The 26,065-nt window shown below is 48.7% G+C and overlaps 2 protein-coding genes across 6 annotated transcripts in view; one reads left to right on the forward strand and one right to left on the reverse strand.

Annotated features, from left to right (window-relative positions):
- Dnaaf5 (dynein axonemal assembly factor 5) overlaps positions 1-1,024 on the reverse strand; it is a 39,403-nt gene extending 38,379 nt beyond the window's left edge. For both annotated transcript variants that reach the window (XM_041648343.1, XM_041648345.1), the window contains exon 1: positions 355-1,024. In XM_041648343.1, the coding sequence (XP_041504277.1) occupies positions 355-931 (577 nt within the window). In that variant the 5' untranslated portion in view covers positions 932-1,024. The remainder of the gene's footprint in view (positions 1-354) is intronic.
- Prkar1b (protein kinase cAMP-dependent type I regulatory subunit beta) overlaps positions 542-26,065 on the forward strand; it is a 137,914-nt gene continuing 112,390 nt past the window's right edge. The window contains exons 1-2 of one of the 4 annotated variants that reach the window (XM_041648349.1): positions 542-655; positions 21,163-21,361. In XM_041648349.1, coding sequence (XP_041504283.1) covers positions 21,185-21,361 — 177 coding nt within the window. In that variant the 5' untranslated portion in view covers positions 542-655; positions 21,163-21,184. The other 3 variants (XM_041648348.1, XM_041648347.1, XM_041648346.1) reach the window with 3 other exon arrangements.

Here is a 26,065-nt window from a genome sequence, read left to right on the forward strand (position 1 = left end):
CTAGGCAGGACCTGCTATTTTTTTTTCCCCAAATTCTAGCTCAGAAGAAAAAAAGAGAAGACTCTGATCAAGCAGAGCTGTTAGAATGTTGGGAATAAACTAAAGGGAAGTGAAGAGAGGCAGCCTCCTTCAATCTAGGAAGCTAGAGATCCAAGTCAGAGACACAAGAGACACTGGAACAGAGAAACACACATGCACAAAATCAGAAGGCTGAAGTAGACTAAGTTTGATGCCAGCCCGGGCTCCATGGTGAGATCTCATCTCCAATACAAAAATCATCACACGAGGGAACTAACCAACTTTAGTTAAGGTCCCGGCAATCTGGGTACCCGCGGAAGGGGATCCGACGCTTACCAGGAGTGGCCCGCGCCAGAGCGGCTGCGCACTCGCAACTTTCGCGGCGCACCGCGGCGAAGGGGTCGAGCAGCGCCCCCCGTAGCGCGCGCACCGCGTCGTCCAGGTGGGGCGAGAGCGCGGCGCCGCCAAGGTCCACGGCCAGGCGGAGCAGCTGCACGAGGGCGAGGCGCAGCTCTTCGCAGGGCTCCGGCGGCAGTCGCGCGGGCTCGGGTCGGGCCAGGCGCGCGGTGAGCGCGGGCACCAGGCGCGGTAGAGCATCGCGAGGCCGAGCGGCGCGGCGCAGGCCTAAGTCCAGCAGGTGAGCAGCGAGCGCGCGACAGCCCTCGGCCGGGTCGGTCAGAAGTCGCAGCAGGCGCGGCAGCAGCAGACGAGCCCAGGGGCCCTGGAAGGCAGCAGAATCCACGCCGGGCCGCACCGCCTCTTCCAGGGCGTGCTCCAGAGCCTCCAGCGCACGCCGCCGCCCCAGCTTACTCTCGGTCTCGAGCCCCGGCAGCAGGCGGCCTAGCGAGCGGCTCAGTTCCGCAGCCTCAGCCGCCTCGGCGAAGTCCGAAGCCGCCTCCGCTGGCGTCGCCATCTTGTGCGCGTTGCCTGTCTCCAAGGGAACCGGCGCTAGTACGATTGTGGCGGCACGCTTTACGGCAGGACTTCCGGCGGACTTGTCTGCTCGCGGCCGAGTGCGTGCTCCCGAGGCGTGATGCGGGGGAAGGGGCAGGGAGTGAGGGGTAGGGGGCGGGGCCAGGGGAAGTGGGCGGAAAAGGGGTTTAGGGGGTGGAGTAAGTGGCAGGAGGCGGAGAGAGGGGGTTAAGAGGAAATGTTATTGGCTGGGTGCAGGGGGCGGGGCTTGAGCCTGGGGGGCGTGGCAGGGGGCAGCTGGCTTGGCGAGGGCCTCGGGAGGAGGGGCGAAGGGTGAGGCGTTGGGGGTAAGGGGTAGTGTGCGGAACCAGGAGGTGATAGGCGGGACGCGGGCCTTTTGGGAAAGGGGGTAGAGTAAAGAGTGGGGAATAAGGGGTAATGGAAAGGGTAAGAGCCGGGTAGGCGGAGCGTAGGCTTTGGGGGCGTTGCAGGAGGTGGCAGGCGGAGCGCGGGGCTCTGTGGGCGGGGCGAAGGGGAAGAGGGGCTTAAGGGAAGGGGGCGGGGCAAGGGGTAGTGGGGTGGGTAAGGGGGAGGTGGGCGGAGCATGGGCCGCTGACCAGGGTCAGTAGGCGGAATGCAGGCTGGGGGAAAGAGCATGAACCCCGAGGATGGGGTGGGGTTTGAGTAGGGTGAAGGATGAGGAATGAGGGGCCTGAGACAAGGGCTGGTAGGTGGGGCGCAGACTTTGGGGCGTGGATAATGGCGGGGGGCGGGGCAAAGGGTGGGGCTGGCCTTTCTCTGAGTCTGAAACTTAACCCTAGTGGCTAAGCTTCCGTGTACCTGAATCTTCAGGTTCCACTTTCCCCTTGATCCCTGGGTACCGCAGGTGAAAGCACATTTGTCCTAAGGCGGCGGAAGGTCAAGCTAAGCTTATTTTGAATGGCTTAGACGTGGGTGATCCTTATGGGGTTACTCAGGGGTTCTTGAGAAGTCAAGTGTGCATCTGCTGCTTGGATCCTCCCCAGTTTAGACGTTTAGTAGTATCGCTGGCTGGAGGGTTTTAGGATAGGGGTGGTATTGCCAGTGGGCCCCTGCTGGGCCCTTCCTAAGTCTGGCCTTGAGCCGAACTCAGTGCTGTATGCCTGGCTTTCCCAGTAAGCAGAACGTGCGATGGTTGTCCTGGGCAGCGAAGCACCTCACATCTGAGAACAGACTTGTGACATAGGGATTGGGCTTTATAACAAATTTTGCCCATCTTTTTGGCTGTTGACATAAGTTTTGTAGAAAATTAGTGTGAACAGGTTACCCTTAGGTGTTTTGAATGTGATGAGAAAGCTTAGGGGACCATATAAAATGGCTGGGGATAGCAAAAGAGTTGTAAAGAGAGGGGGTTGACTGGGCAAAGGCCCTGTGTTAGGTGTTGTGGACTGAACTGTGTCTCCCTCTAAATTTGTATGTCAAAGTCTTAAGCCTAATCCATCAGAATGTGACTGTTTAGAGACTGCATCTTTGCAGATGTCAACGCTGAGGCATAAGAAGTGGGGAGTGTGGGATAAACATGCAAGCTGTGACAGGACTTTGTGAATGTAAATTGGGCAGGCATCTAGTCCCGGACAATTCTGTATTCTGTCAACTACGTTTTAAATAAATGCTGATTGGCCAGTAGCCAGGCAGGAAGTATAGGCAGGACAACCAGACAGGAAGTAGAGGTGGGGCAAGGAGAACAGGAGAATTCTGTGATGGAGGAAGCCCATTCCTCCCTAGTCCTGTCCAGACACTAAAGAACCAGGGTGTAACCTGCCCTGCTGAAAAAGGTACTAAATCACGTGGCTAACATAGATAAGAATAATGGGTTAATATGTTATCAGAGTTAATAAGAAGCCTGAGCTAATGGGCCAATCAGTTTATAACTTATGGAGACCTCTGTGTGATTTCTTTGGGACTTGTCGGCTGTGGGAACCGGGCAGGACAGAAACCCCAACAAGCAGGCCCCTCATGTTACAGACATCAAGCCCAGGTGGAAGCAGCCTTCCCAGCCTCCTGGCAGACTCCAGCATCCAGGTCTTTGAGGGGTAGGGTCTGCCCTGGAAGCTGAAGTTTATGATGCTTGTCTGTGGCCAGGGGAGCTCGCTGAGGCGAAGGAGAAACATAGAAGTGTCTTGTAGGGAGCAAGGGGGTGTGCAGGGCAGCCAGGAGGGTCTTGGTCTCTCTATAAAGGATAAGGAAGATGCTTTAGTGGAACACTGGTAGCCAGTTCTGCACTTCTAAGGATGACTGTGTCCTCTGTGAAGGTTGGGCTGGGCCAGCAGGTGTGGCAAGTGGAATCCTGTGAGCAGTAATGAGTTCACCTTTCCTGTTCCTTCCACCTAAATACAACCTAAGCAACAGTCAATGTAACAGTCAATGAGGAAAGGACTTGAGAGGTGAAAATAAGATACACTGGCTCAGAACTAGAGCTGTGTCCCTGGGTTTCCTTACTCTCTGATATAGAGTTCTGGGGCAGGGTCCCAGAGAGGTCTACCACACGCAGTGGCCAACAGATACAGGTAAGTCTTCTGGAAAACTCCTTCTCTCTGGCCAGTGGCAGGAGAGACCTAGAAGAGTGCCCCAATACCATTCCATAGTCTATCCCCCATGACAGTGTCAGAGCGCCTGCAGGCTCGCCTGACCCTGCTTGCACAAGGGGTGCCAGTAGGGACTGCAGAACAGTGTTGAGGAGCTGCCTGGTAGCACAGAAACACAAAAACACGTTCCATGTATCCTCAGCAGGGTGGACCCTGGAGATGCACCTATCAGCAGGAACTGAGTGGCCCCACCAGTACCAGAGAACCAAGCAGACCAGGAGAGCAAAGGAAGGACTCTGGAGACAAAGCCAGTGTTGGAACAAGAGGCCACAGAGTCAGGCCAGATTGTCCATGTCACATACATCCACACACTGGCATCAGCAGCTGCCTGCTAACATAGAAGATTTAAATAGAACCAGGAGTCTCCAAACAGAATAGCGTAAATGTCCGACATACATTTGAAAAAGACCGCTTATCATTCCAAGAACATTCACAATGTGAATGTAAAAAGGCTGCTCACTGAAATGGCTGCCAAAATGAGCCATCTGCCAAGCACTTGTCGACAGCCATGAAAATCGCTTTCAAGAAGTAATTACAAGAAAAAGTGATTACAAACTCGTTTAAAATTGAAAAAAAAAAAGATTAAGTTAGCAACAAAAAAGAAATCGTAAAGCGCTAAATGGAAATCACAGAGTTTGAGAAAACAACCAGAATAACACTGTCCATCATTAGGAGGACATAGTGGTAGACTGGAGAGGGAGTGCGAGAACTTTCTTGGATCTGAAAAACAAAGAAAATAGTACAATGTGTAAACCTAAGCCAAGTTTGGCAGTGCATGTTTGAAATTGCAGTGCTGGGGAGGCTGATGTGGAAGGATGGAAGATTCTGGGATAAGATCTGGTCTAAAAATCAAATCCCTGAGCCTCAGAGGTTTGTGGGATAATTCTTATCTCATCAGCATCCCAGAACAATAAGGCAGAGTTGTGGGGCTAAAACATTTAAGGCAGTAATGACTGAAGATGTTCCCAGATCAATGAAAGACAAAAAATACACAGATGCAAGAGGCTGAGTAAGCAAGCTCCCGCGTATGATAAATCTGCCAGAAATGCATACCAAGGTATATGCATACATTATAATTAAACTTTCACATCTTTATTCTGTCAGCATGCGCATGTATGTGTAGGACAGGCTTTCATTCTGTAGGCTAGGCTGACCTGGAACTCAAGATGTAAATCAGGCTGGCCTTGAACTCAGAGGTCTGCCTGCCTCTACCTTCTGAGTGCTGGGATTTAAGGTGTGCACCAGTACACCTGCCCTTATCTGTGTGTGTGTGTGTGTGTGTGTGTGTGTGTGTGTGTGTGTGTGTGTTTTAAGATTTATTTATTATGTATACAGTATTCTGCCTACATACATCCTATGGGCCAGTAGAGGGCACTAGATCTTATTGTGGTTGCTGGGAATTGAACTCAGGAACTCTGGAAGAGCCGTCAGTGCTCTTAACCTCTGAACCACCCCTCCAGCCCCGCTTATCTATGTTTTTGAAGCAGGATCGCACACTGTGGATTGCCCTTGAGTTTGAGCCAATCCCACTCAGTTTTCCAAGTGCTAGGATTACGGACATGAGCCATCACACCTGGCTTTAATTAGACATTTGGCAATGAAAGAAAAAGACAAACCTTGCCTGTCAAAGAGAAATGACATGTTGCAGGTAGAGGAGAGGCAGTCTCAACCAGATCTGGCTGCTCCTCTGAGGCTACAGGAGCCAGAGGAAGGACACAGGATTCTTCAAGCTTGTAAAGAAAACTTAACTGTGAACTCTGTCAAGCAAAATGTCATTCAGGAATGACAGAGGAATCAAGAGGTTCTCAGGAAAAAAGGCAAACCAATAGAAGATGTTGCTAACAGAACTTCCTGTAAGGGGTGTTTAAAGGAAGTTCTCTAAGCACAGTGGAAGCAATCAGGAAAAAGCTGGTTTCCAGACAGCTGGGGAGCACGTTGGTGTGCCTGGTGCATGGGGAGGCCAGAGGAGGGCATTGGATCCTCTGACACTGGGTGGTTGTGAGCCATGTAGGTGCTCATGTTTCCAGAGAACCCAGTTTCTCTGGAAGAACAATACTATTAAGCACGGAGCCACCTCTCCAGCCTGTTACTACTTTCTAGAAGCCCTTTGCTTTCACAAGGTGAAAGCTTAGCTGGGTGGGGTCATCCCCTGAGTGCATCCTTCCCTTTGTTCTTGTGCGTTTCAGCCCTCTGACAGTGCCTTGTCTGTAACAGTAAGCTTCATAATGATCTCTTCCCATCCCAAACCATGCATTATGTATTTCTACCCCACTCAGCTTTATTGTAGACCTGCATAGATGTTACTAATAATAAAGACACCACAGATTCAGTGTTGTGCTCTCTTGAAATGTCCTCTGCCAAAGAAATTAGTTCGTTTTAAATTTATCCTTGAACTGGGCCTTTGCTGGACTCTCAGCCCTGTTTTCTTCCAGGTTGCTACTATATCTGCCCAAACAATGCTACTAACTGGGGACCAACTATTCCAGTATCAGAACCTATGGGGCACATTTTCCCCCGTTTAAATCACTGCAAGAGGCAAACATGTGTGTACACATACTTGAAAATGCCCATACACAGACTGTTCTCATTGCTGTGACCAAATGCTTGACAGGAGCAGCTTAAGGGGAAAGGGATCTATTTTGGCTCAAGGTTTCAGAGGTTTGGTCTATATGTGTTTGGACCACTATGGCAGCAAGGATTTGTGATAGAGGAAATTGCTCACCTTTTGTTGATCAGAAAGCAGAGGCAGGAGAAAGAAGGAAGGGTCCAAGGATCTGTGCCCCTAGTCCCATATCCTCGTTTGCAGAACCTCTCCAAATAGTACCACCACCTGGGGACCAAATATTCAAACAGGAGGTCATGGGAAACATTGCATGTGTAAACCAGAACAGAAGCACTTGTTGCCTTCTGCATAGTGATGTCAGTATATCCTCAGGATTCTGCTCGTCAGAAGGCTATCTAGCTTGGTGTTTTGTGCCTTTACCTGCTTGAGCCACCTCACTGGTCCAAATATGTTAAAAACAACAACAACAACAAAACCCCAAAAACTTAGCAGAGTAGTTGTTGTTCCTCTGGAAAACAGTTAAATCAAGCTTTCCATCCTGCATGTGGGCAAGCAGCTTCATCCCTCGTGACACACAGGACTGAATGTGGTGATCGGGCCAAAGACATTGTAAAGTAGAACTCTAGCAAGTGCCAACTGTGTGATGTTCTGCTCCACGCTGAAACTTGAAATGTAAGAACATAGTGGACAACAGGCAAGAGTGGGAAAGGTGTGTCACGGAAGCATGAAAATAACCAGGAGAGGGGCCTGGTGAGATGATGCAGCGGGTAGAGTGCTTGTCACACAAAACCGAGGACTTGAGTTTGATCCCTGAACCCCACTTAAAAGGCTGGATGTGGTACCATGCATCTGTAACCCCAGGGGTAAAATGGGGGTTGGAGACAGGAGAGTAAGCTGGAAACTCACAGACCAGCTACAGTGGAGTACACAGCTACTGGTGTCGGTGATTAAAATACGAGGGCCATTAAGATGGCCCAGCAGGTTAAAAGTGCTTGCTGCCAACCCTGATGACCTGAGTTCCACTTCTAGGACCCACATGGTAGAAAGTGAGAACTGATGCTCACAAGTTGTCCACAAGTTATCCCACTACCCAGAGGCTGAGGCAGAAGGATGGACTGCTGCTGGCCTTACTCTGTCCTATGGTGCACTGTGAGACAGAGAGGAGGGAGCGCTAGAAACACAAAGAAATGAGATTTAGAATTTAAAAGCTGCTCATAGTGCAGATCACACTCCAGATTTTAAAAAAGGTTTATTTTGTCTGTTTTGTTTGTATATGCATATGTGTACCCTGTGTGTGTTCAGTGCCCTTGGAGGCTGGAACCTCTACCTGATCCCCTGGAACTGGAGTCACAGTAGTTGTGGGCTGCCATGTGGGTGGTGGGAGCTGAACTAAGGTATTCTGCAAAACCAGCCAGTGATTGTAACCACTGAGCCATTGCTCCAGGCCTGTCCCTGATGGTTTCACTGACAAGAAGTTCAACATTTAATGAACAACTACAGTCAAGAAACCTGGAGGGGGGCACTTCCCAATTTGTTTCATGGGAACAGCATCACACCTGTGATCTCAAAGGTAATAAGATGTAAGAGAAGTGTTCATGACCTCTTTAAGTGAGCACAGACGTCAAAATCCTAAAGAAAACCCTAACGAACTGAATCTAAGATAATGCTTTTATAGAAAGAGTAAGACATAATTAAATTGAGTTCATCTCGTGAATGCAAATTAATAAAAATAACTCAGGGCTGGGAATGTGGTAGAGTGCTTGCCTAGTATGCATGAAATCTTATATTTCATCTCCAGCACTACTTATACGAGGACTTTGGTGCATGCCTGCAATCCCAGCACTCAGGAGATGGGGGCAGGAGGATCAGGAGTTCAACGTCATCTTCAGTGACATATTAGGTTTGAGGCTAGCTTGTAATCCATGAAACCCTGACTGAAAAAAAAAACTTTTTTTTTTAATTTAAAAGTTGGAGAAAAAAAATGATTCCATAGATGCTAGCAGCATTTGGTGAAATTGACACGAATAAACTTCCAGTTAATTAGAAATGGAATTGACATAAGTCAGATCTACAAAACTGTCTCTGAAGTATATTTGATCAAGTAGCCAGCAACAGTCCCCTCCTGCATGTGGAGTCTGGGCTGGATTCCAGACATGCCAGTGGAATGTGGAGGAAAGAGCGTGCCCAGCCTCTTGCAGCCCTCGAGTTGAAGAGACCTGGCAGCAGCTCCAGGTCCATCAGAACAGGTGCACCAAAGCCCCCAAAAAATGGGGTTACAAGGAAGACATCTTTGCTGGAACTCTCCAGTGCTGCTGCAGCCTGCCAGATCTGCACTGAGCCTCCTAGAATGCTGCAGTCCAAATCAGCATCCTTTTTGGAGGAGGGACCTGCCTGCCCTGATCCTCCCCCTGGGCTGTGTTGGTCTTAGCCCTCTGTAGGGATGGAGCATACTATGCGCGCGGGTTTGCTCACCTGTTGGGATATAGGTTGCATTTATCTTTTGACTGCTGTGAAGAAACCCTTTCCAGAATAGGAGACTTGGGCACTAGGGTGCAGCTCATTGTTAGGGCTCTTTTTTTTTTTTTTTTTTTTTTTTTTTTTTTTTGGTTTTTCGAGACAGGGTTTCTCTGTGGCTTTGGAGCCTGTCCTGGAACTAGCTCTGTAGACCAGGCTGGTCTCGAACTCACAGAGATCCTCCTACCTCTGCCTCCCAAGTGCTGGGATTAAAGGCGTGCGCCACCATCGCCCGGCTAGGGCTCTTGTCTAGCAGTCCTGCAGCGCCAGAATCAGTTTACAGCTGTAAGACATCAAAAACCGCAGGACCGCCTTGACCTCTAGCATCACCCTTCTGAATAACCGAAGTGAAACCTGAGAATTGAACGGATATTCGCACAGCCATGTTTGTTTGCTTGGTTTGGTCTTGGCAGATAGAACGCAGGGCCTCACAAACTACCTAGTGCTCTGTCCCAGAGGCACGCCCACTCCATGCCCACGCCATGCCCTTTTTCTCAGGCGCATTCATTATTCACGAATAGGCCAAAGACAAAAACAACCCAGATGTCTGTCATTGGTAAAAAGACACAATGTGACCTGACACACAGAAGAGTAAGAGTCAACCTTAGGAAGCGATGGCTCATCTTGGGTGAGCCATGCACAGAAGGGTAAGGCCGTGAGTCTACTTACGGGAGCACACAGCGTGACAGACTTGGTACTGTGCCCCGGAGTTGTCATGTGTGTTCCATTGTGGGACAGATCAGTCATTTGAGGAGGGGAGGGCAGAATGAGAAGGGAAAGGACAGACAGGTTGGAGGAGGGCAAATGTTTTCTTCCTAAGTCTGATAGGTCTTAATGACCTCCCAACCTCTAACACTTAGGAGTTGACTCTGGGTTTATACCTTTTTTTTTTTTTTAATAAAATGTGTGTGTGTGGGGGGGGCACAACATGCATATGATGTTCAGAGGACAAATTTGGGAGTCAGTTCAAATTCAGGCTTGGAAGCAAACACTTTAGCCACTGAGCCATCTCAGCAGCCCTACGCTAAGTTTATATCTTAAATATGGAAAAATATAGCAAGAGCATCTAAATTTATTCTGTTTAACTCTCAGCATTGCATATATTTTAAAGTCCCTTAAAAAACAGGAAAGGGGGTTTTCAAGTGTCTTCCAAGAAGTATGTCATCTCAACCAATAAATAGATTTTTGGCAAAATTAGCTCATTCATTCATTTATTGTTTTGCCTGACATATATTTATGTGTGTTGTGGGTAAGACACTTCCAGGTGTTCAGCGAAGACGGAGTGAAAGATGAGTTAGGGTTTCTGTTGCTGTGAAGAGACTTACAAAGGAAAGCATTTCATTGGGGCTGGCTTGCAGGTTCAGAGATTTAGTGCATTGTCAGGGCAGGAAGCATGGTAGCATGCATGCAGACATGCTGTTGGAGAGGCAGCTGAGAGTGCTACATCTAGATCCTTTGACACCTTGAAGTCCACCCCCAGTGACACCTCCCTCTAACAAGGCCACACCTACCCCAACAAGGCTACACCTCCTAATAGTGCCATTCTCTATGAGCCTATGAGGGCCATTTTCATTCAAACCACCACAGTGAGCCAAAGCGGATGCTGCTTCTCCTTGATTTGGAGAGTTGCCAGCCCAGCGTCCACTGATGGGGCATACAGACTACTCTCCTCTGGCTTTGACACAGCCCTTGAGTTCCTCAGCTGTCAGCAGTGCGATTACCAGGAGACCTGAGCAAGAAGACTACATCCTCAACTTTCAGTCCTGAGGCAGGGAGGGAGGGGCTCCGGAGGCCCTATCCCTGATTGCTAGGGGGAGTGTCTCATGTGGTCTCACTCCTTCTGAGGATTTACAGGCTGTTACGGATTATTGAAGGCAGTTTTGGTCTATCTTTTTCTCTGAGGACAATAGTGATGGTGTCGTGCCTTCTGAGTTGCCCGTCCTCATGTAATCCAGTTTAAACCACTGCGTCACTGAAGTAGACTTGGATGAAATTGTTGGGCCTATCTGTCATTGGTATCCTCTCTGGAATGAATAGAGAGACATATGTTCATCTCCCTGGGAAAAGCCACACAACAGATGACAATGGACAGAGAGGTAGAATCATTGGGGGCAGGACAGGCTCTGTGGATGGGGGAAGAGCACGGTCTGTGGCTCCTGCAGAGAAGTGATCAGGAAAGGTGGGGTAGGATGAAGGCTGCTGCCATTCACCCAGGGGGTGGGAATGCTTGGGTTGAAGCCCATGTGCAAGTGTGGTGTATCTGAGTTATTCTGTGGGTAACTGGACCGAAGGGGAGGAAAGTCGTCACAGGGCTGGCAGGCTCTGGTGCCAATCCTGAACAGATGGAGGAATCCATCACGGAGACAGAAACACTGGCAGATGACCAGGGCTTCAGGGGAAAGCACATGCATGGTTGGGGGCAAAATGAGCCTGAAGTAGGTGGTGGCGATTATGTAAGGCTGCTGTTTAGTGAATCACCCATCCCAAAATGTTGACGCTCACAGGGAAAAAGAAAAAAGGAAAAAAAAATACACTCTGGAGATGGCTTCATTATTTAATTCATGCAGAACTGTTTCATCTTTTTAAATAGCAATATAATAATATACAATAACCTCACGAGCTCTTTGTTATGGTTATTTAGCACCCACCCAGTGTTATTTGCTTCATGCATTTTTGCCAAGAAGGCATTGTAAACACATCAATGGCTGTGTTGGCTTATGTGCAGAAAGATGCAGGGCTGCATAGTCATTGCCGTGCTCATGATGGCCAGTCAATGGGGACCACGAGAGAAGGCAAGCTTTGCATTCGTACTTTAAAGAGGATTTTTATAGACCGACTTCCAGAGATGTCCTGCCTCCCCCTTGACAAATCATACCATTGGGTTCTTGGGTGTGTGTGCACCCGTGCCATGGTGTGTCTGTGTGTATCAGAGGGCATTTTACAGGAGTCAGCTCTCTCCTTGGGTCCCAAGGGTCAAACTCAAGTGGTCAGGCTTGGAGGTAAGTGCCTTTATGTGCTGAGACATGTTCTCACCATGTTTTCATATCTCTGTTTTTGTTTTTGTTTTTACTTTAAAACTCAGGTCCTTAGGATTGCAAGGCAAACACTTTTACTGACCGATTCATCTTCCAGCCTGTTTTTTTATTACTGTTTTTTTTTCATTTAATAAGTGAAAAATGATGTCTCTGTACATACTGCTCTTGCAGAGGGCTGGAGTTCCCCAGTACCCACATCAGGAGGCTCACAAATGCCTGTTAACTCCAGATCCATGGGATATGCCTTTGTGGGTGCAACACATGTGTGCGTGCACACGTGTACATAGACAAACACACACACAAGTTAAATAATACAAATAACTAATACAAATACAAAAATACATTTGAGACTGGGTTTCTCTGTGTGGCCCTGGCCGTCCTGGAACTCATTCTAGGCCAGACTGGCTCAAGCTCACAGATCCACCTGCCTCTGCCTCTGGAGTGCTGCTAGGACTAAAGGTGTGCATCACCACAGCCAGGCAAATAAAATATTTTTGAAAAATGGTGTCTCTGCAGATTTCATAGGTGTTTTTCTCATATTCAGGAAGTTTGAAGATCTTTCTATGGATGCATATTTTCTTTTTTTTTTTTGATTTTTGAGACAGGGTTTCTCTGTGGCTTTGGAGCCTGTCCTGGAACTAGCTCTGTAGACCAGGCTGGTCTCGAACTCACAGAGATCCGCCTGCCTCTGCCTCCCAAGTGCTGGGATTAAAGGCGTGCACCACCACCGCCCAGCTTGGATGCATATTTTATATATAGGCTTATATAAACCTTTCTTTCTTTCTTTCTTTCTTTCTTTCTTTCTTTCGTTTTTTGAGATAGGATTTCTCTGTAGCTTTGGAGCCTGTGCTGGAACTAGCTCTTGTAGACCAGGCTGGTCTTGAATTCACAGAGATCCATCTGCCTCTACCTCCCGAGTGCTGGGATTAAAGACGTACATCACCACTGCCCGGCTATGCTATATATATTGTTTTTTGAGAAAGAGAATATCTTATATAACCTTGAATGCACACTCCTGTTATTTCTATTTCTATTATAGGCATGAACCACCTTGCCTAACATAGTTGTTTGTTTCATCTTTTGAATGTTTGGGGATTTTGTTTGCTTTAAATCATGATCTCTATAGCTCACATTGGTCTTAAACTTGTGATCCTCTGTCTCTGCCCTCAGAGTACTGAGGTTACAGGCATGTGCCACCATATCCTTCCTTCCTTCCTTCCTTCCTTCCTTCCTTCTTTCCTTCCTTCCTTCCTTTGGGGGAGGACAGGATTCCTCTTTATAGCTTTGGCTCTCCTAGAACTTGATCTGTAGACCAGGCTGGCCTTGAAGTCATAGAGAACCACCTGCCTCTGCCTCACAAGTGCTGGGACAAAAGGTGTGCAACACCACTGCCTGGTGGATAAAATTCCTTTTTAATGTATAAGACATTTTACTTTCATATACAAGATTACTAAGTATTACACTTATGACTTCTGTAATATGTTTAGAGATTCCTAGTGCAATATTAAGAATTTTCTTAGTCTTGTGATTTTTATAGTTTAAAGATTGTTTAACATTTTTATTCACCTGAATTCTGTCTGGGGAAGGAACAACATAGGAATCTCATTTAATGTTAATAGCTTTTTTTTTAAAAATATTTTTATGGTTTATTTAACTTTATTTTATGTGCATTGGTGTGAAGTGTCAGATCCCCTGGAACTGATCTTCAGACAGTTGTGAGCTGCCATGTGGGTGCTGGGAATTGAACCCGGGTCCTCTGGAAGAGCAGTCAGTGCTCTTAACCACTGAGCCATCTCTCCAGCCCTTAATAGCTTTTTTTATTAGTTGTTTTCAAACTATATCTTGAACTCCTATTATTTTTATTAGTATTTTTTTTTCTTTTTTCAGTGCAGGAGATGAAAACCAGGACCTTGCACATGATAGGCCATTGTTCTGAACCACATTTCAGCCCCTCACTGGGGGATGCTAGGCAGGTGCTCTACCACTGAGCCACACCTCAGCCCCTCACTGGGGGAGTCTAGGCAGGCTCCATTCTTGGCAGCTTTTTTCTCTTGATTCTTCCTTTGAATTGATTCTCTATAGCTGTGTAACATTATTACAAATTTAGTAGTACAAAACAGTATCTATGTTGTGGTGTTTGAAGGCTGAAGTCCAGGCATAGCTTGGCAGGGTGTTTTGAAGACCCTATCACTACCATGGCAAGGTGCTCTCCAAGGTTGGACCAGGGCAGGTAAGATACCATACTTTTTGGTGTTAACAGTTCCTGATAGTTGGCGCTGCCCTTTGGTATTTCATTATCCCTAGAGACTGCCCTAGTCCTTTGCCATACGACTCTATACACACCAGCTTACAGCAGCATTGCTGGCATGTTTAAAACCATCCAGGGAAAGTCTCCCAGCTAGATATTAATCAGAACCGTTGTAAGCTAGACATGGACCATACACAGGATGGATGTCTGACCACTTTGGTGGAGTAAAACCAAGTCCTGTCCACACTTAGAGGGAAAACCCCCAAGGTATGAACTCCTCAGGGAACTAGAATTGAGGGGGGTGGGGGTGGGGAGGCTGGGACCAATGGGGACTCAGGCAGTTGGATTTCTTTGTTGTTACCATTTTATTTTTGTTTTTTCGAGACAGGATTTCGTCATAGACCAGTTTGGCCTCAAACTCAGACATTTGCCTGCCTCTGTCTCGGGAGTGCTGGGATTAAAGGTGTATACCACCCCATCGCCAGCTTCAGGTGGCTGTCTTGAAGCCTGATGCTGTAAGCCAGGATTGACATCTAGAAGTCTTCAATGGACTCCCCTTCCCAGAGGAATGCAATGAACAACATAAAATTCAAATATTAAAGAGTTCTGCTCAACCAGAATCTTGTTTGGTTTTGTTTTTTGAACCAGGGTTTCTCTGTGTAGCTCTCGCTGTCCTGGAACTTGCTTTGTAGACCAGGCTGGCCTTGAACTCACAGGTCTGCCTGCTTCTGTCTCCCCAGGGCTGGGATTAACCACCACCTGGCTTCAAGCAGAGTCTTATCTGCTCCCCTGCAGGGGTGCTTCTTACCAGTTCACATTTCTACAGAAGGTCTGCACCCAGCCAGGCCTGCCTGGGGCTGAGGCTGTGGCTCAGCAGTAGAGTGCTTGCCTAGAATCCCCCAGTGAGGGGTTGTGGGTGTGCCTCAGTGGTAGAGCACCAGCCTAGAATCCCCAGTGAGGGGCTGGGGTGTGGCTCAGTGGTAGAGCCCCTGCCTAGAATCCCCCAGTGAGGGGCTGGGTTTTGGTTCAGTGGTAGAGCCCCTGCCTAGAATCCCCCAGTGAGGGGCTGGGGTGTGGCTCAGTGGTAGAGCCCCTGCCTAGAATCCCCCAGTGAGGGGCTGGGGTGTGGCTCAGTGGTAGAGCCCCTGCCTAGAATCCCCCAGTGAGGGGCTGGGGTGTGGCTCAGTGGTAGAGCCCCTTCCTAGAGCACCCTCCCCTGCCCCTACCTTCATGAGGGGCTGGGGGTATGGCTCTGTGATAGGAAACCTGCCTGGTGAGTCAGGGTGTCTTTCCCCTCCACCCACACCTGCTTGTTCTGCCTCAGTGAGGGCTTCTCTCCAGCAGGACAAGCTTCCAGGAACAAACTCAGGGTCAGTGGCTTTCCATCTCAGCCACTGAGCAAGCTGATGGGGAGGATGCTGTTGCCATCCACCATCAAGAAAGAGCTTCAGGAACCAGTCATGGTGATGTATACTTGTAATCGCACTGCCCCGGAGGCCGAGCACAGGAGGATCTTGAGTTTATGGATAGACTGGGCTCCACAGCAAACCCCGGTCTCAGAATATCAAAAATGGATTTGGTGAGATGGCCCAGTGGGTAACCCAGTTTACTGCACAAGCCTGAGTTTGTCTCCTACCATAAGACCTGGCAGGAGACAATTAGTCTCTGAAAATTGGTCTCTCTGACCTCCACATGCCCTTTTGGCACATGTGTGCTTGCACTCTCACAACACACACACACACACACACACACACACTCACACAAATGTTTTAACAAAGTAGAAAATGACAAAGACACACAAGGTCCAGCTCTAGTCTCCTCATGCATGTGCCATATATGTTTAGGAACATATACACAAAATATCAAAAGAAACAAAATGATATTTGTTATCATTCATAACTCGGGTGACCTGAGGTTGGTCCCATGAGGGGCAATGGTGGTCACCTGCGAGGCCTCGCCAGATGTCCTGAGGCCTTGTGGGAGACAGACAGATATGCCATGCAGAGAGAGCTTGGGTATAGAGTTTATTTAGTGGGTTATAGAGGGGGAAGGGAAGAGAAGAAGGGGGAAGGGGAGAAGGGGAAGGGAGGAAAGCAGAAGCAGAAGAAAGGCAGGCAGAGAGAGCAATGGGGGAAGGTAGGATTGGGAGTGTGCAGGGCTTGTCTCTTAAAGGGACAGAGTACCCAGGTGACAGGCCAGGCCAGCAGATTACATCAATATTACATCACATTTTATTAGCCCAGAAGAGGTTAATATTTTTAAAGTACAAGTCACATGGGATTTACATTTCTTTCCCACCATCACAAAGCCAAAAATTAAGTTGGGACTTTGTATGTGGGGGTAGCTGTCTTTTAGTGCCTAGGCTTTGAGGTGTTCTCTGTGCCTTCCCTCAGCTCATGTCCTCTGCCTTGGCATGAGCATTTCACAGCATCCTTCAGGTAAGGGTTCAGCCTAGTGAGTGTCAATCACTTCTTCCTGCTCCTTTGAGAGAGGTCCTGTTCATGGCAGCTCGGGACAGAGATGGGGTCCATATCCACATTATCATCTCCAGGACCTTTTGTCACAGACTCACGTTCTGCAGTCTCTGCAGAAACAATGGTTTAATAAATGATCTTTCTTTCGGAACTCTACAAAACATGTCTTCTAACCATGCAGAGTGAAGAAATAAGATCAGCTCTGCTACCTCGGTGACTTTCTTCTTTTGCCTTCATATGCATCCCGGGCTTAAGTTTCTTGTAAGCAGAGATTGCTCGTTCATTTCCCAGTCTCCCAAACTCGAATAATCACACAGAAACTATATTAATTACAATACTGTTTGGCCTATTAGCTCAGGTTTCTTATTAAGTAACTCTTATATCTTAAATTAACCCATTTCTATTAATCTGTGTATCCCCATGAGGTTATGGCCTACTGGTAAGGTTCCGGTGGCGTCTTTCTTTTTCGGCAGCTATATGACTTCTCTTTGACTCTGCCTATTCTCTCTCTATATCTCTGTTCAGATTTCCCACCTGACTTTACTCTGTTAAGTCATTGGTCGAAACAACTTTATTCATTAACCAATAAAAGCAACACATAAACAGAAGGACATCTCACATTATCTCCCCCTTTCTGTCTAATTAAAAAGTAAGGATCTAACTTTAACATAGTAACGTTACTTAGAATATTTAGTACTTGGATGAAAGGTATATCTAATTACTTTATTATTTGAGATAGGGCCTTGGCAGAAGTCTCCAAGTAGGCTAGGGTGACTGGCCAGGGAACTGCAGGCATTCACTTGGATTCTATTCCCAGTACCACATGAAGGGCACAGGAAGCAGCATTGGGAGGAATGCCTCAAGAAGTTGAGGTCCATGAAATAGGTTACTAGAGCATTCCAGAAATATCTGAGGATGGCAGGAACTGCCTTCATAATGGGGCTCAGCAGAAGACATTGCTGTAAGGCCCAGGGACCAGGTTTCTGGTTGGTTTCATACATCCCGATGGCCAGCCCCGGACCTAGAAGGTTCTTGTTGTGACAGGACACTCACAGTCCAAGGGGACTTGCATCTGAAGTGGTACACCTCAGTCGAAGTCCGTTGGTGTGAGCGCCTTGTGATTTCTGGACTGTTCTTGAGGTTTACTGGAAAGGGTCACCTCTCTTATCCCAAGGAACACCACGAAGGGTAGCCTCTACAGGGAAGTCCAGAAAATCTTGTGGGGGGGGTTCCTCAGTAGAGAAAACCCAGCCCTTATCTAGGCATGTGATGTATGTCTGTAAACCCAGCGCTTAAGAGGTAGAGGTTAAAAAAAAAAATCAAGAGTTCAAGGCCATCTTTACTGATTTTGAGACCAGACTGGGTCTTGAATTTAGTATTTTTTAAAAAGAGAAAAAAGGAGACAGTGGGAAGAAGGGAGAGGAAAGGGAGCAGCTCTGGAGCATTCAAGTCCATAGCCCAAGTACCAGGGTAAAAATGGCTCTTTTTTGCTGACTTTGCTTAATGTTCCCTGCAGGCGCCAGGAGGAGTTGGGGCAGGAGAGAGAGAAATGGGCAGTGATGTAGAAGGCAGGCTATGCCCATCCATTGCTGGTCTCTCGCAATTCTACGCAGTTTCAAGAGCATGAGTTACTTATGGGAGGCAAGTTTTGGTTCTGGTAAGATGGGACTTAAATTCTTGAAAAAAGACCCCTTCCTAATAGGTGTGCCCACCATAAGTGTGTGCCTGTCATGTGGACAGAGTTGGGAGGCAAGCTGGAGGGAAAAGTTGGGGATGTGGGAGCTGCATCTTCTCCTTATTTTTGTTCATTTTATTACATATATTCTTGTTTTATTTTTATTATATTTATTATTAACTTTAGATTTGATTTGAGACAGACTCTCATATAGCCCAGGGTAGCTTCAAACTTGCTATTGTAGGCAAGGATGGCTTTGAGCTGATTCTCCTGTCTCAACATCCCATGTGCTGGGGTCACAGGTGTGTGCCACCATACCCAGTTTGTGCAGAGCTGGTGATGGGAACCCGAGCTTCATCCTTGCACGCTACGAAGTTTTAGAGCCTGTTTCAGGCCAGGAAGCCCTTATTGCACCAGTTCACCTTCAAACCTGCTGAGAGCACGGTGGTGGCCACGCGGAGGACGCCTGTGTCATGAGACGGTGGCCTGGTGAATAAGGCAAGAGATAGCAGGCAGCAGAGCGATGGGGTATAGCTGAGAGCTAGGGAATGTGGACAGGCACGCGGAGGAACAAATGTGGGGAGCAGATGAATGTAGAGAGATGAGTGTGGGGACGGGGTGGATGAATGGAAGCCCAGATGTGGGAACTGGTGTGTGAGTGAGGCGACAGGTGAGTGGAAGAATGAGCCGGTGAGTGTGGACAAGTCAGTGAGCGGATGGGTTGTGGACAGGTGACTGACTATAGCCAGTACCTGTGAGCCTCATCCTTTCTCCTGCGCTTAGATCACTTAGAAGATGGACTCTGTCCCCACAGGAGCAGATGGCGCAGGACAGGATGGGTGGAGGCTAATTTTTGCTACAGGCCTCGGCTTTAGAGTGGGCAGGCACTGAATGCGACTCCCTCCCTCCCCTCCAGGGTGACAGCTCAGACAGAGCAGGGTGGTGTACATTGAACAGAGGGAGCATCTGGGCCCCAGAGGAGCTAGCTGCACCAGCCAGGTTGGACGAGCTTAGGACGAGAGGGTTAGGGTGGCAGGTCTTGGCGGCAGCGCGGGGCCTGCGCGACGGGGCTCCGGTGTGTCGTCGCTATTCAGAAATAGCAGTGGGACGGGCCCTGGGGAGGGCAGCGGTCGGTGGGCGACCCGCGCGGGCGCGGTGCGCTGGGCCTGGCGGCCGGCGGCGCGCAGCGGGGGCGGGCGGAGGGCGGCGCCGCTGCAGTGCGGAGACCCGCTCGCCGTCCCCGCGTCCCCGCGTCCCCGCGCAGCTGCCTCTGGCCTCGGGCACCGCGCATCTACAGGTACGCAAGCTGGGGTGGGGTCTGCACGGGGATCTGGCCCTAACCAGAGCTGGGTTTCGGCGGGAACTGGGGGACTCACAGGGATAGGAGGGATTTGGGGAGCGACAGGATCGGCCGCAGGGCCACCCGAATGGTGGTGGTGGTGGGGCTGCTGGTGTCCGAGGTGGAGCCAGGCCCTTGCGCAAGCGCCCAGGACAGGGTCGGGCGTGTGGCTTGCACCGCCAGGATCTGGGGTCACCCTGCACCTACCACGATCTGGGGGTGTCATGCACCCACCACCATCTAGGGGCGTCTCCAATTGCTCCTCTAGTGGGCTTAGGGTCCGGGGACGGGGTCACGGGGTGGGAGTGGAAAAGAATCCCCATCCTCCGAAACCAGGTGTACCTCGCCATCATGGGGACCCTTCAAACCCTGAGGCCTCTAGGCTGGGTGATTCCAATCCGTGCGGGGAGGGGCGGTGATCTGGACATTGTGACTCAACCCTGCGCAGGGCACACACTGATGCGTTCTAGAGCCTTTGGGCCTCTGTTACCGTCTTCCAAGCCCCCTCCCACCGCCCCCAGCTCTGTTCCATTGTTTTCCTTACCCCCTTTCCTTTCCCCATTTAACAAGTCACCTCAATTCTTTGACAGCACCTCCCCCTCCCGCCCCAACTGCCCCCGCTGTGGCCTTAGATAGTGACAACATCTATATTCCACAACGGTGTCCTTAAAAAGGGGGAGGGGGTGGATGAAAATGAAACCATCCGACAGCATGGTTCCCATAGTGGGGGCTCCAGACATCCAACTTATTCCACCTCAAATTTCCCAGAAATGGAGAGCGTACCGTATACAAATTGTACTTGATCTTTTTCCATCTCTGCAAGAATTTGTTCAGAGGTAAGGAAGGGCTGAACCCACTCATCAGAGAAAGGCCTTTGACAAATACGGTTTCTGGTGTCACACCACCCTTCACTGGGACTAATCATTAGCAAAACATCATACCCGCAGGGCAGGCCCTCTATGGCTGATGTGCAACCCTTTGGGTTTTTTGAAAATTCAGTTGTGTGTGTGTGTGTACATGCCTATGCATATTCACATGCGTGTGCAGATGCATATAATGCATGTACATGTGTAGAAGGTCCATGGTTGGTGTTGGGTGCCTTCAGTGATCACTCTCCACATATGTATTGAGGCAGGGCTTCCTTCTTGAACTCAGAGCTCACTAGTTCAGCTAGTCTAGGTAGCCAGCTTGTCCCTGGGATCTCTTGGGCTCACTTCCCACACACGGGGATTGTAGGCCACCAAGCCCACCTGGCATTTTCGCGGGTGCTAGAGATCTGACTTCCTCTCCTCATGCATGGGCCGCAAGTGTTTTATTCAATGAGCCATCCTCTCAGTGCCCCCCCCCCCCCTTTTAAAGACAAAGTTGTATGCAGACCAGGCTGGCTTTAAACTCCTTATCTTCACATCTCTACCTCCTGAGTAGGATCAGGGTTACAGGCATGCATCACCAGGGAGGATTTCTTTGCTCCTGGCGGTGAAACCTGCATGCTAGGCAAGTACTCACCAACTAAGCCACATTCCCCAGCCCTACCCCCGCTTCTTCCTTTTTTCCTTTGAGACAGATTCTCACTAAGTTGTATAGGCTGATCCTGTTTAGGTGAGCCTTGAACTCACGATCCTCTGCCCTAGTTTTCTGAGTAACTGAGACGACAGACTTGCACCACCAGGCCCAGCCCACATGTACTTCATAGAGCATACCAGCAGAACAGTCTGACTTCCCCGGCTCCTCCTAAAGCTGATTTTAGTTTTCCTTCACAGGACTGTAGAAGACATTCTGACCATGGCCTCCCCATCCTGCTTCCACTCGGAGGACGAGGACTCTCTGAAAGGATGCGAGATGTACGTGCAGAAGCATGGCATCCAGCAGGTGCTCAAAGAATGCATCGTGCACCTCTGTGTGGCCAAGCCTGACCGGCCACTGCGGTTCCTTCGGGAGCACTTCGAGAAGCTGGAGAAGGTGAGTGACCCCGGTACTCTTGGTAGGTTCCCTGGGCAAAGCTGCGTCAAGTCCTCCCTTGAAATTCCAAGAAAGTGATGTCCCCATGTCTCAGGATTTGTCAAGACCATGGGAAGCAGGGCTAGGACTCCATGGCAGAGAGCTCACTTACAATTCCCCTAAGGGCATGGATCAGAAGGAGAGCTCTTATCTGTGTAACTCCAGTGAGGAGTTAGGGGCATAGCTGGGCAGTGGAGCACCTGCCTAGACTCCCCCAGTGAGGGGCTGGGATGTGGCTCAGTGGTAGAGCCCCTGCCTAGAATCCCCCAGTGAGGGGCTGGGATGTGGCTCAGTGGTAGAGCATCTGCCTAGAATCCCCCAGTGAGGGGCTGGGATGTGGCTCAGTGGTAGAGCATCTGCCCCCATGCATGAGGCCCTGGGCTCCATTCCCACTGATTCAGTTGACTTGAGACTGGCCTTTCTTTGTTAGACCTTGGGTTCATCTTTGAGCCCTAGAATCCCTCCTCCTATTTCTTTGAGGTTCGCAGTCTCCAGAACTCTCCTGGATGGCAGTTCAGGGATTATGAATCTGAGCCTGGTTAGTGGCTGTGGGGTTCACTGGCAGTTTTCAGGTTAGGCAAATGGGGATGAAGTCTGGTGGTGTGTGTGTGTGTTTTGAGAAGCTCTTGCACTGTAGTTCAGATTGGCCTTATACCTGCATAGTCCCCCTGGTTCCTTCTCTTCAGGGCTGGGGTTCCAGGCCTGCACCGCTTTGTCTAGCTGAGGTCTGGTTATAGAAACCATTTTGAGGTCTGGTGATCAGCCAGCCTAGCCCAGGCTTCAAGCGCCCAGATCCCAGTGAGGGAGTGAACAGCTGACTCAACCGTTACGAACACTGGTTGCTCTTCCATAAGACCTGGGTTCGATTCCCAGCACCCCCATTGGTGGTTTATAGTCATCTGTAACTTCAGTCCCCTGGGATCTGGTGCCCTCTTTTTGCCTCACACACATTTCACCTGTGTAATACATATGTACATACACACATGCATAGACATAGCTACATACGTACATTAAAAAAAGACAAGTAGCTCTGACCATGCAGGTGATGTGGGTGTGTAGTTTGGGTCCACGTTGATCTGAATGCCTGACTTGTAGAGTGGATGGAGGAATATACCCCTGACATGTTTGATGGGAAGAAGGACACTCCCCCTCCCTCCATTTTTTTCCTCCCCCTACCTCTTTTTCTCTGTGGAAGGTAATGCTATGTTTCACAGGCTGACCTCAAACTTACAATCCCCCTGCCTCAGCAAAATGTGAGGATTATAAGCACAGGCTACTTCAGTGCTCTAGTCCTCCTGTTCTGAGGACAGAGGCCCTCATGGCTGGCTCCTTTGTGAAGGACACCCCTCTGTGTTCCCCAGCCCCTCTTCTGGGTTCTTCCTCAGGCTGGGTTGGCTGGCCAGCCCAGGAGTCTTGGCAGGAGCCCATTGCTGTATCCAGCTTCCCTCCCAGGCAGTGACTCCATTCTCTTTACTGTATCTCTCTGTCCAGAGTATTGTCGAGTGTCACCTGAGGTCATTTATCTATCCCTTGTCTTGGTGTCTTGGAGACCAGATGGGAATGTGGGGAGCCTCATACAGGCTGAGGCTTGCTTTGGAGCACTTGTAAGCCATCTGGTATTAAACAAATACTTTTCTTTTTTTTTAAAATATTTATTTATTTATTATGTATACAGTATTTTATCTACATGTATTCCTGCAGGCCAGAAGAGGGCACCAGACCTTATTACAGATGGTTGTGAGCCACCATGTGGTTGCTGGGAATTGAACTCAGGACCTTTGGAAGAGCAGGCAATGCTCTTAACCACTGAGCCATCTCTCCAGCCCAAATAAATACTTTTCATGGGTGCCTCCTGTAATCACACAGCTCTGACCTGAAGCAACTCCCACTACTATTCATTACTATGTGTATTTTTAATTTTTGAGATTTATTTTATTTTATGGGTATGAGTATTTTGCTTGCGTGCATGTCTATGTACCATGTGCACACATGGTGCCCGTGGAAGTTAGAAGAGGGCATCAGAGTCCCTGGAACTGGAGTTATGGACAGTATTAATTTGCTAGATGTGGGTCCTGGTCCAACGCAAGAATAAGTGTTCTCAACTGCTGAACTGTCTCTAGTTCATAGTGTACATTTTTTTTTTTTTTGGAAACAGGGTCTTGCTGTGTAGCCTAGCTCATGATCCTCCTGCCGTAGGCCTTGAGGGCTGGGACTACACACATGCATCTACCATGCCTGGCTCAAAAGGATGAACCTTGTTCTTCTGTTTAAGACAGTCGTCCATCATGCATGGAGGGGTAGGCAGGGTCAGTGTTGAGTGATTTCCTGATACAGAGCAGTGAAAAGCCTTGGCTCTGCCCCCATTCTGAAAACTAACTAGTAAATAGCACTTGGTCAATGGACATAACCTATCAAAATGGTTTTTTTTGATGATTATAAAAATTTATCTACTTTTCAACATGGGTTTAACTACACCGGAAAAAATTACACAGCTTATTGAAATACGTTTCATTTTAGAAACAGACTACTAAAGTCTATACAAAAACTCTAAAATAGGGGCTGGAGAGATGACTCAGAGGTTAAGAGAACTGACTGCTGTTCCAGAGGTCCTGAGTTCAATTCCTAGCAACCACATGATGGCTCACACCCATCTATAATGAGATCTTGTGCCCAGAACACTATATCCATAATAAATAAATTTTAAAAACTCTAAAATAATTTCTGTAGTAAAATAGAGTGTGTTAAAAGAGCTACAAAGAAGAAAACTCCCATCTTCTCTATAATGCTTGATATTGTGTGAAATGTGGCCAGCTCGACTGCAGTCAGCACCAAAAGCTGAAAAGAACTCATTACAATACACAGTGATACAGTTAATGCTCTGGGTTAATCTCACAGCCTTCCCGGTTAGTATAAAGGAAACCAGGCCTGTCCCCTCTTTGAGGAGAAGACCAGGCTATAAAAGCAAGCATACCTTGTCCGCTGATATGAAATTATAAAATCCCACAGTCTGAGTATCTGAAATTTATAAAAATCATCAGAAAATGCAAGCAAATTGGACTTTAGTTCAGTGGTTCCCCTGGTTGCGAGGTTTCTTGTTCACTCCTTCGGGTCAGTCTGATTGCTCACTAGGACGGTGGTCAAAGTCCTGGAGGAGGCCATGGAGACGGAGAGACCCCAGAGAGGCACAGCTGCACCCCTTCTGCCAACTCACCACGGGGATGGCACTCCGGCTGGCGCTAACGATGCTGGGCCTGGGGCGCGCTGTTCTTCTCTGTCAGATGCCTCAGGAAGGTGTCCTCGCTCTGGCCTCTGTGGTTTGGGGGCTCACTCTTGAAGAGGGCCGGAGGTGGGGGCAGGTGAGGCACGGGTGGGATGGGGAGGTGATGTGCACATGGTGTGAATGTGCAGGTGCGAGAAAGGGTGCAGGACGAACTTTGAGGGAAGCGCGGACACCCACGGGGTTCATACTGACTGCAGGGAGCTGGGCTCATAGGAGTGTTGGCTTTGAAAAGCCTTGGCTCTGCCCCCATTCTGAAAACGAACTAGTAAATAGCACTTGGTCAATGGACATAACCTATCAAGATGTTTTTTTAAGATATATTTTTGTTGCTATTGTTAACTATGTATGTGTGTCTGCATGTGTCTGCCACACAAGTGAAGGTGACTTTGGAGGCCAGAAGAGGGCGCTAAATACCTGGGGATTGGAGTTTCAGGTGTTTGTGAGCCACCCAATGTGGGTGCTGGGAACAGAACTGCGGTTCTCTGTAAGAGCAGTAAGTGCTCTTAACCACCGAGTCAACTCCCCAAACACTTAAAAATATATTTAAAATTATTATTTAATTAATTTGTGTGTGTGTGTGTGTGTGTGTGTGTGTGTGTGTGTGCGTGTGCGTGTTTGTGTGCACCTGTGCACACAGGTACCTATGAATAGTGCCCCTGTGTGTGGAGGTCAGAGGTCATGTTTGGTATCTTCTTTAGTGTGTCTCCCCAGGGTTTCTCACCTATTCAGCTGGGCTCCCTAGTTCTTGAGCTCCAGGCATTTGCCCACCTCTGCCTCCTTAGAGCTGGGTTGACAGCTGTGCTGGGGACCTACATGCCGGCTCTCATGCTTTAGCCATAGCACTTACTGCCTGGGCCATCTTCCCAGCACCCCCAAAAACATCTACAAAGAATTCATGAGCCAGGCGGTGGTGGCACATGCTTTTAATCCCAGCACTTGGGAGGCAGAGGCAGAGGCAGGCAGATCTCTGTGAGTTCGAGGCCAGCATGGTCTACAGAATGAGTTTCAGGATGGGCTCCAAAACTATACAGAGAAATCCTGCCTAAAGAAACAAAAAGAAATAAAGAAAGATAAATAGAAAGAAAGAAAGATAAAGAAAGAAATTCTTTCTATCGTGAATTCTTTCTTTCTTGAGCCTGGCTTGGTGGTACATGCCTGTCATCTGGCACTCAGGAGGCTGAAGCAGGAGGACCAGGAAATCAAGGTCAGCCTGGGCTACACAGGGAGACCCTGTCACGCAAATATCACAACACAAACCAAAGCAGAAAACAAATAAAATCACCCATGCCCATAAAGGAAAAAAAAATAAGTTCAGAGCTGAAGAGAAGATATCAAACCCTCTAAAGTCTCCCACCTCCACCTTAGGTGTTATTTAATCTTCTTGT

The sequence above is a fragment of the Microtus oregoni genome, unplaced genomic scaffold (genome assembly GCF_018167655.1).
Source record: "Microtus oregoni isolate MIOR12 unplaced genomic scaffold, Mior012 000003F_ref0000135, whole genome shotgun sequence".
NCBI classification, from domain to species: domain Eukaryota; kingdom Metazoa; phylum Chordata; class Mammalia; order Rodentia; family Cricetidae; genus Microtus; species Microtus oregoni.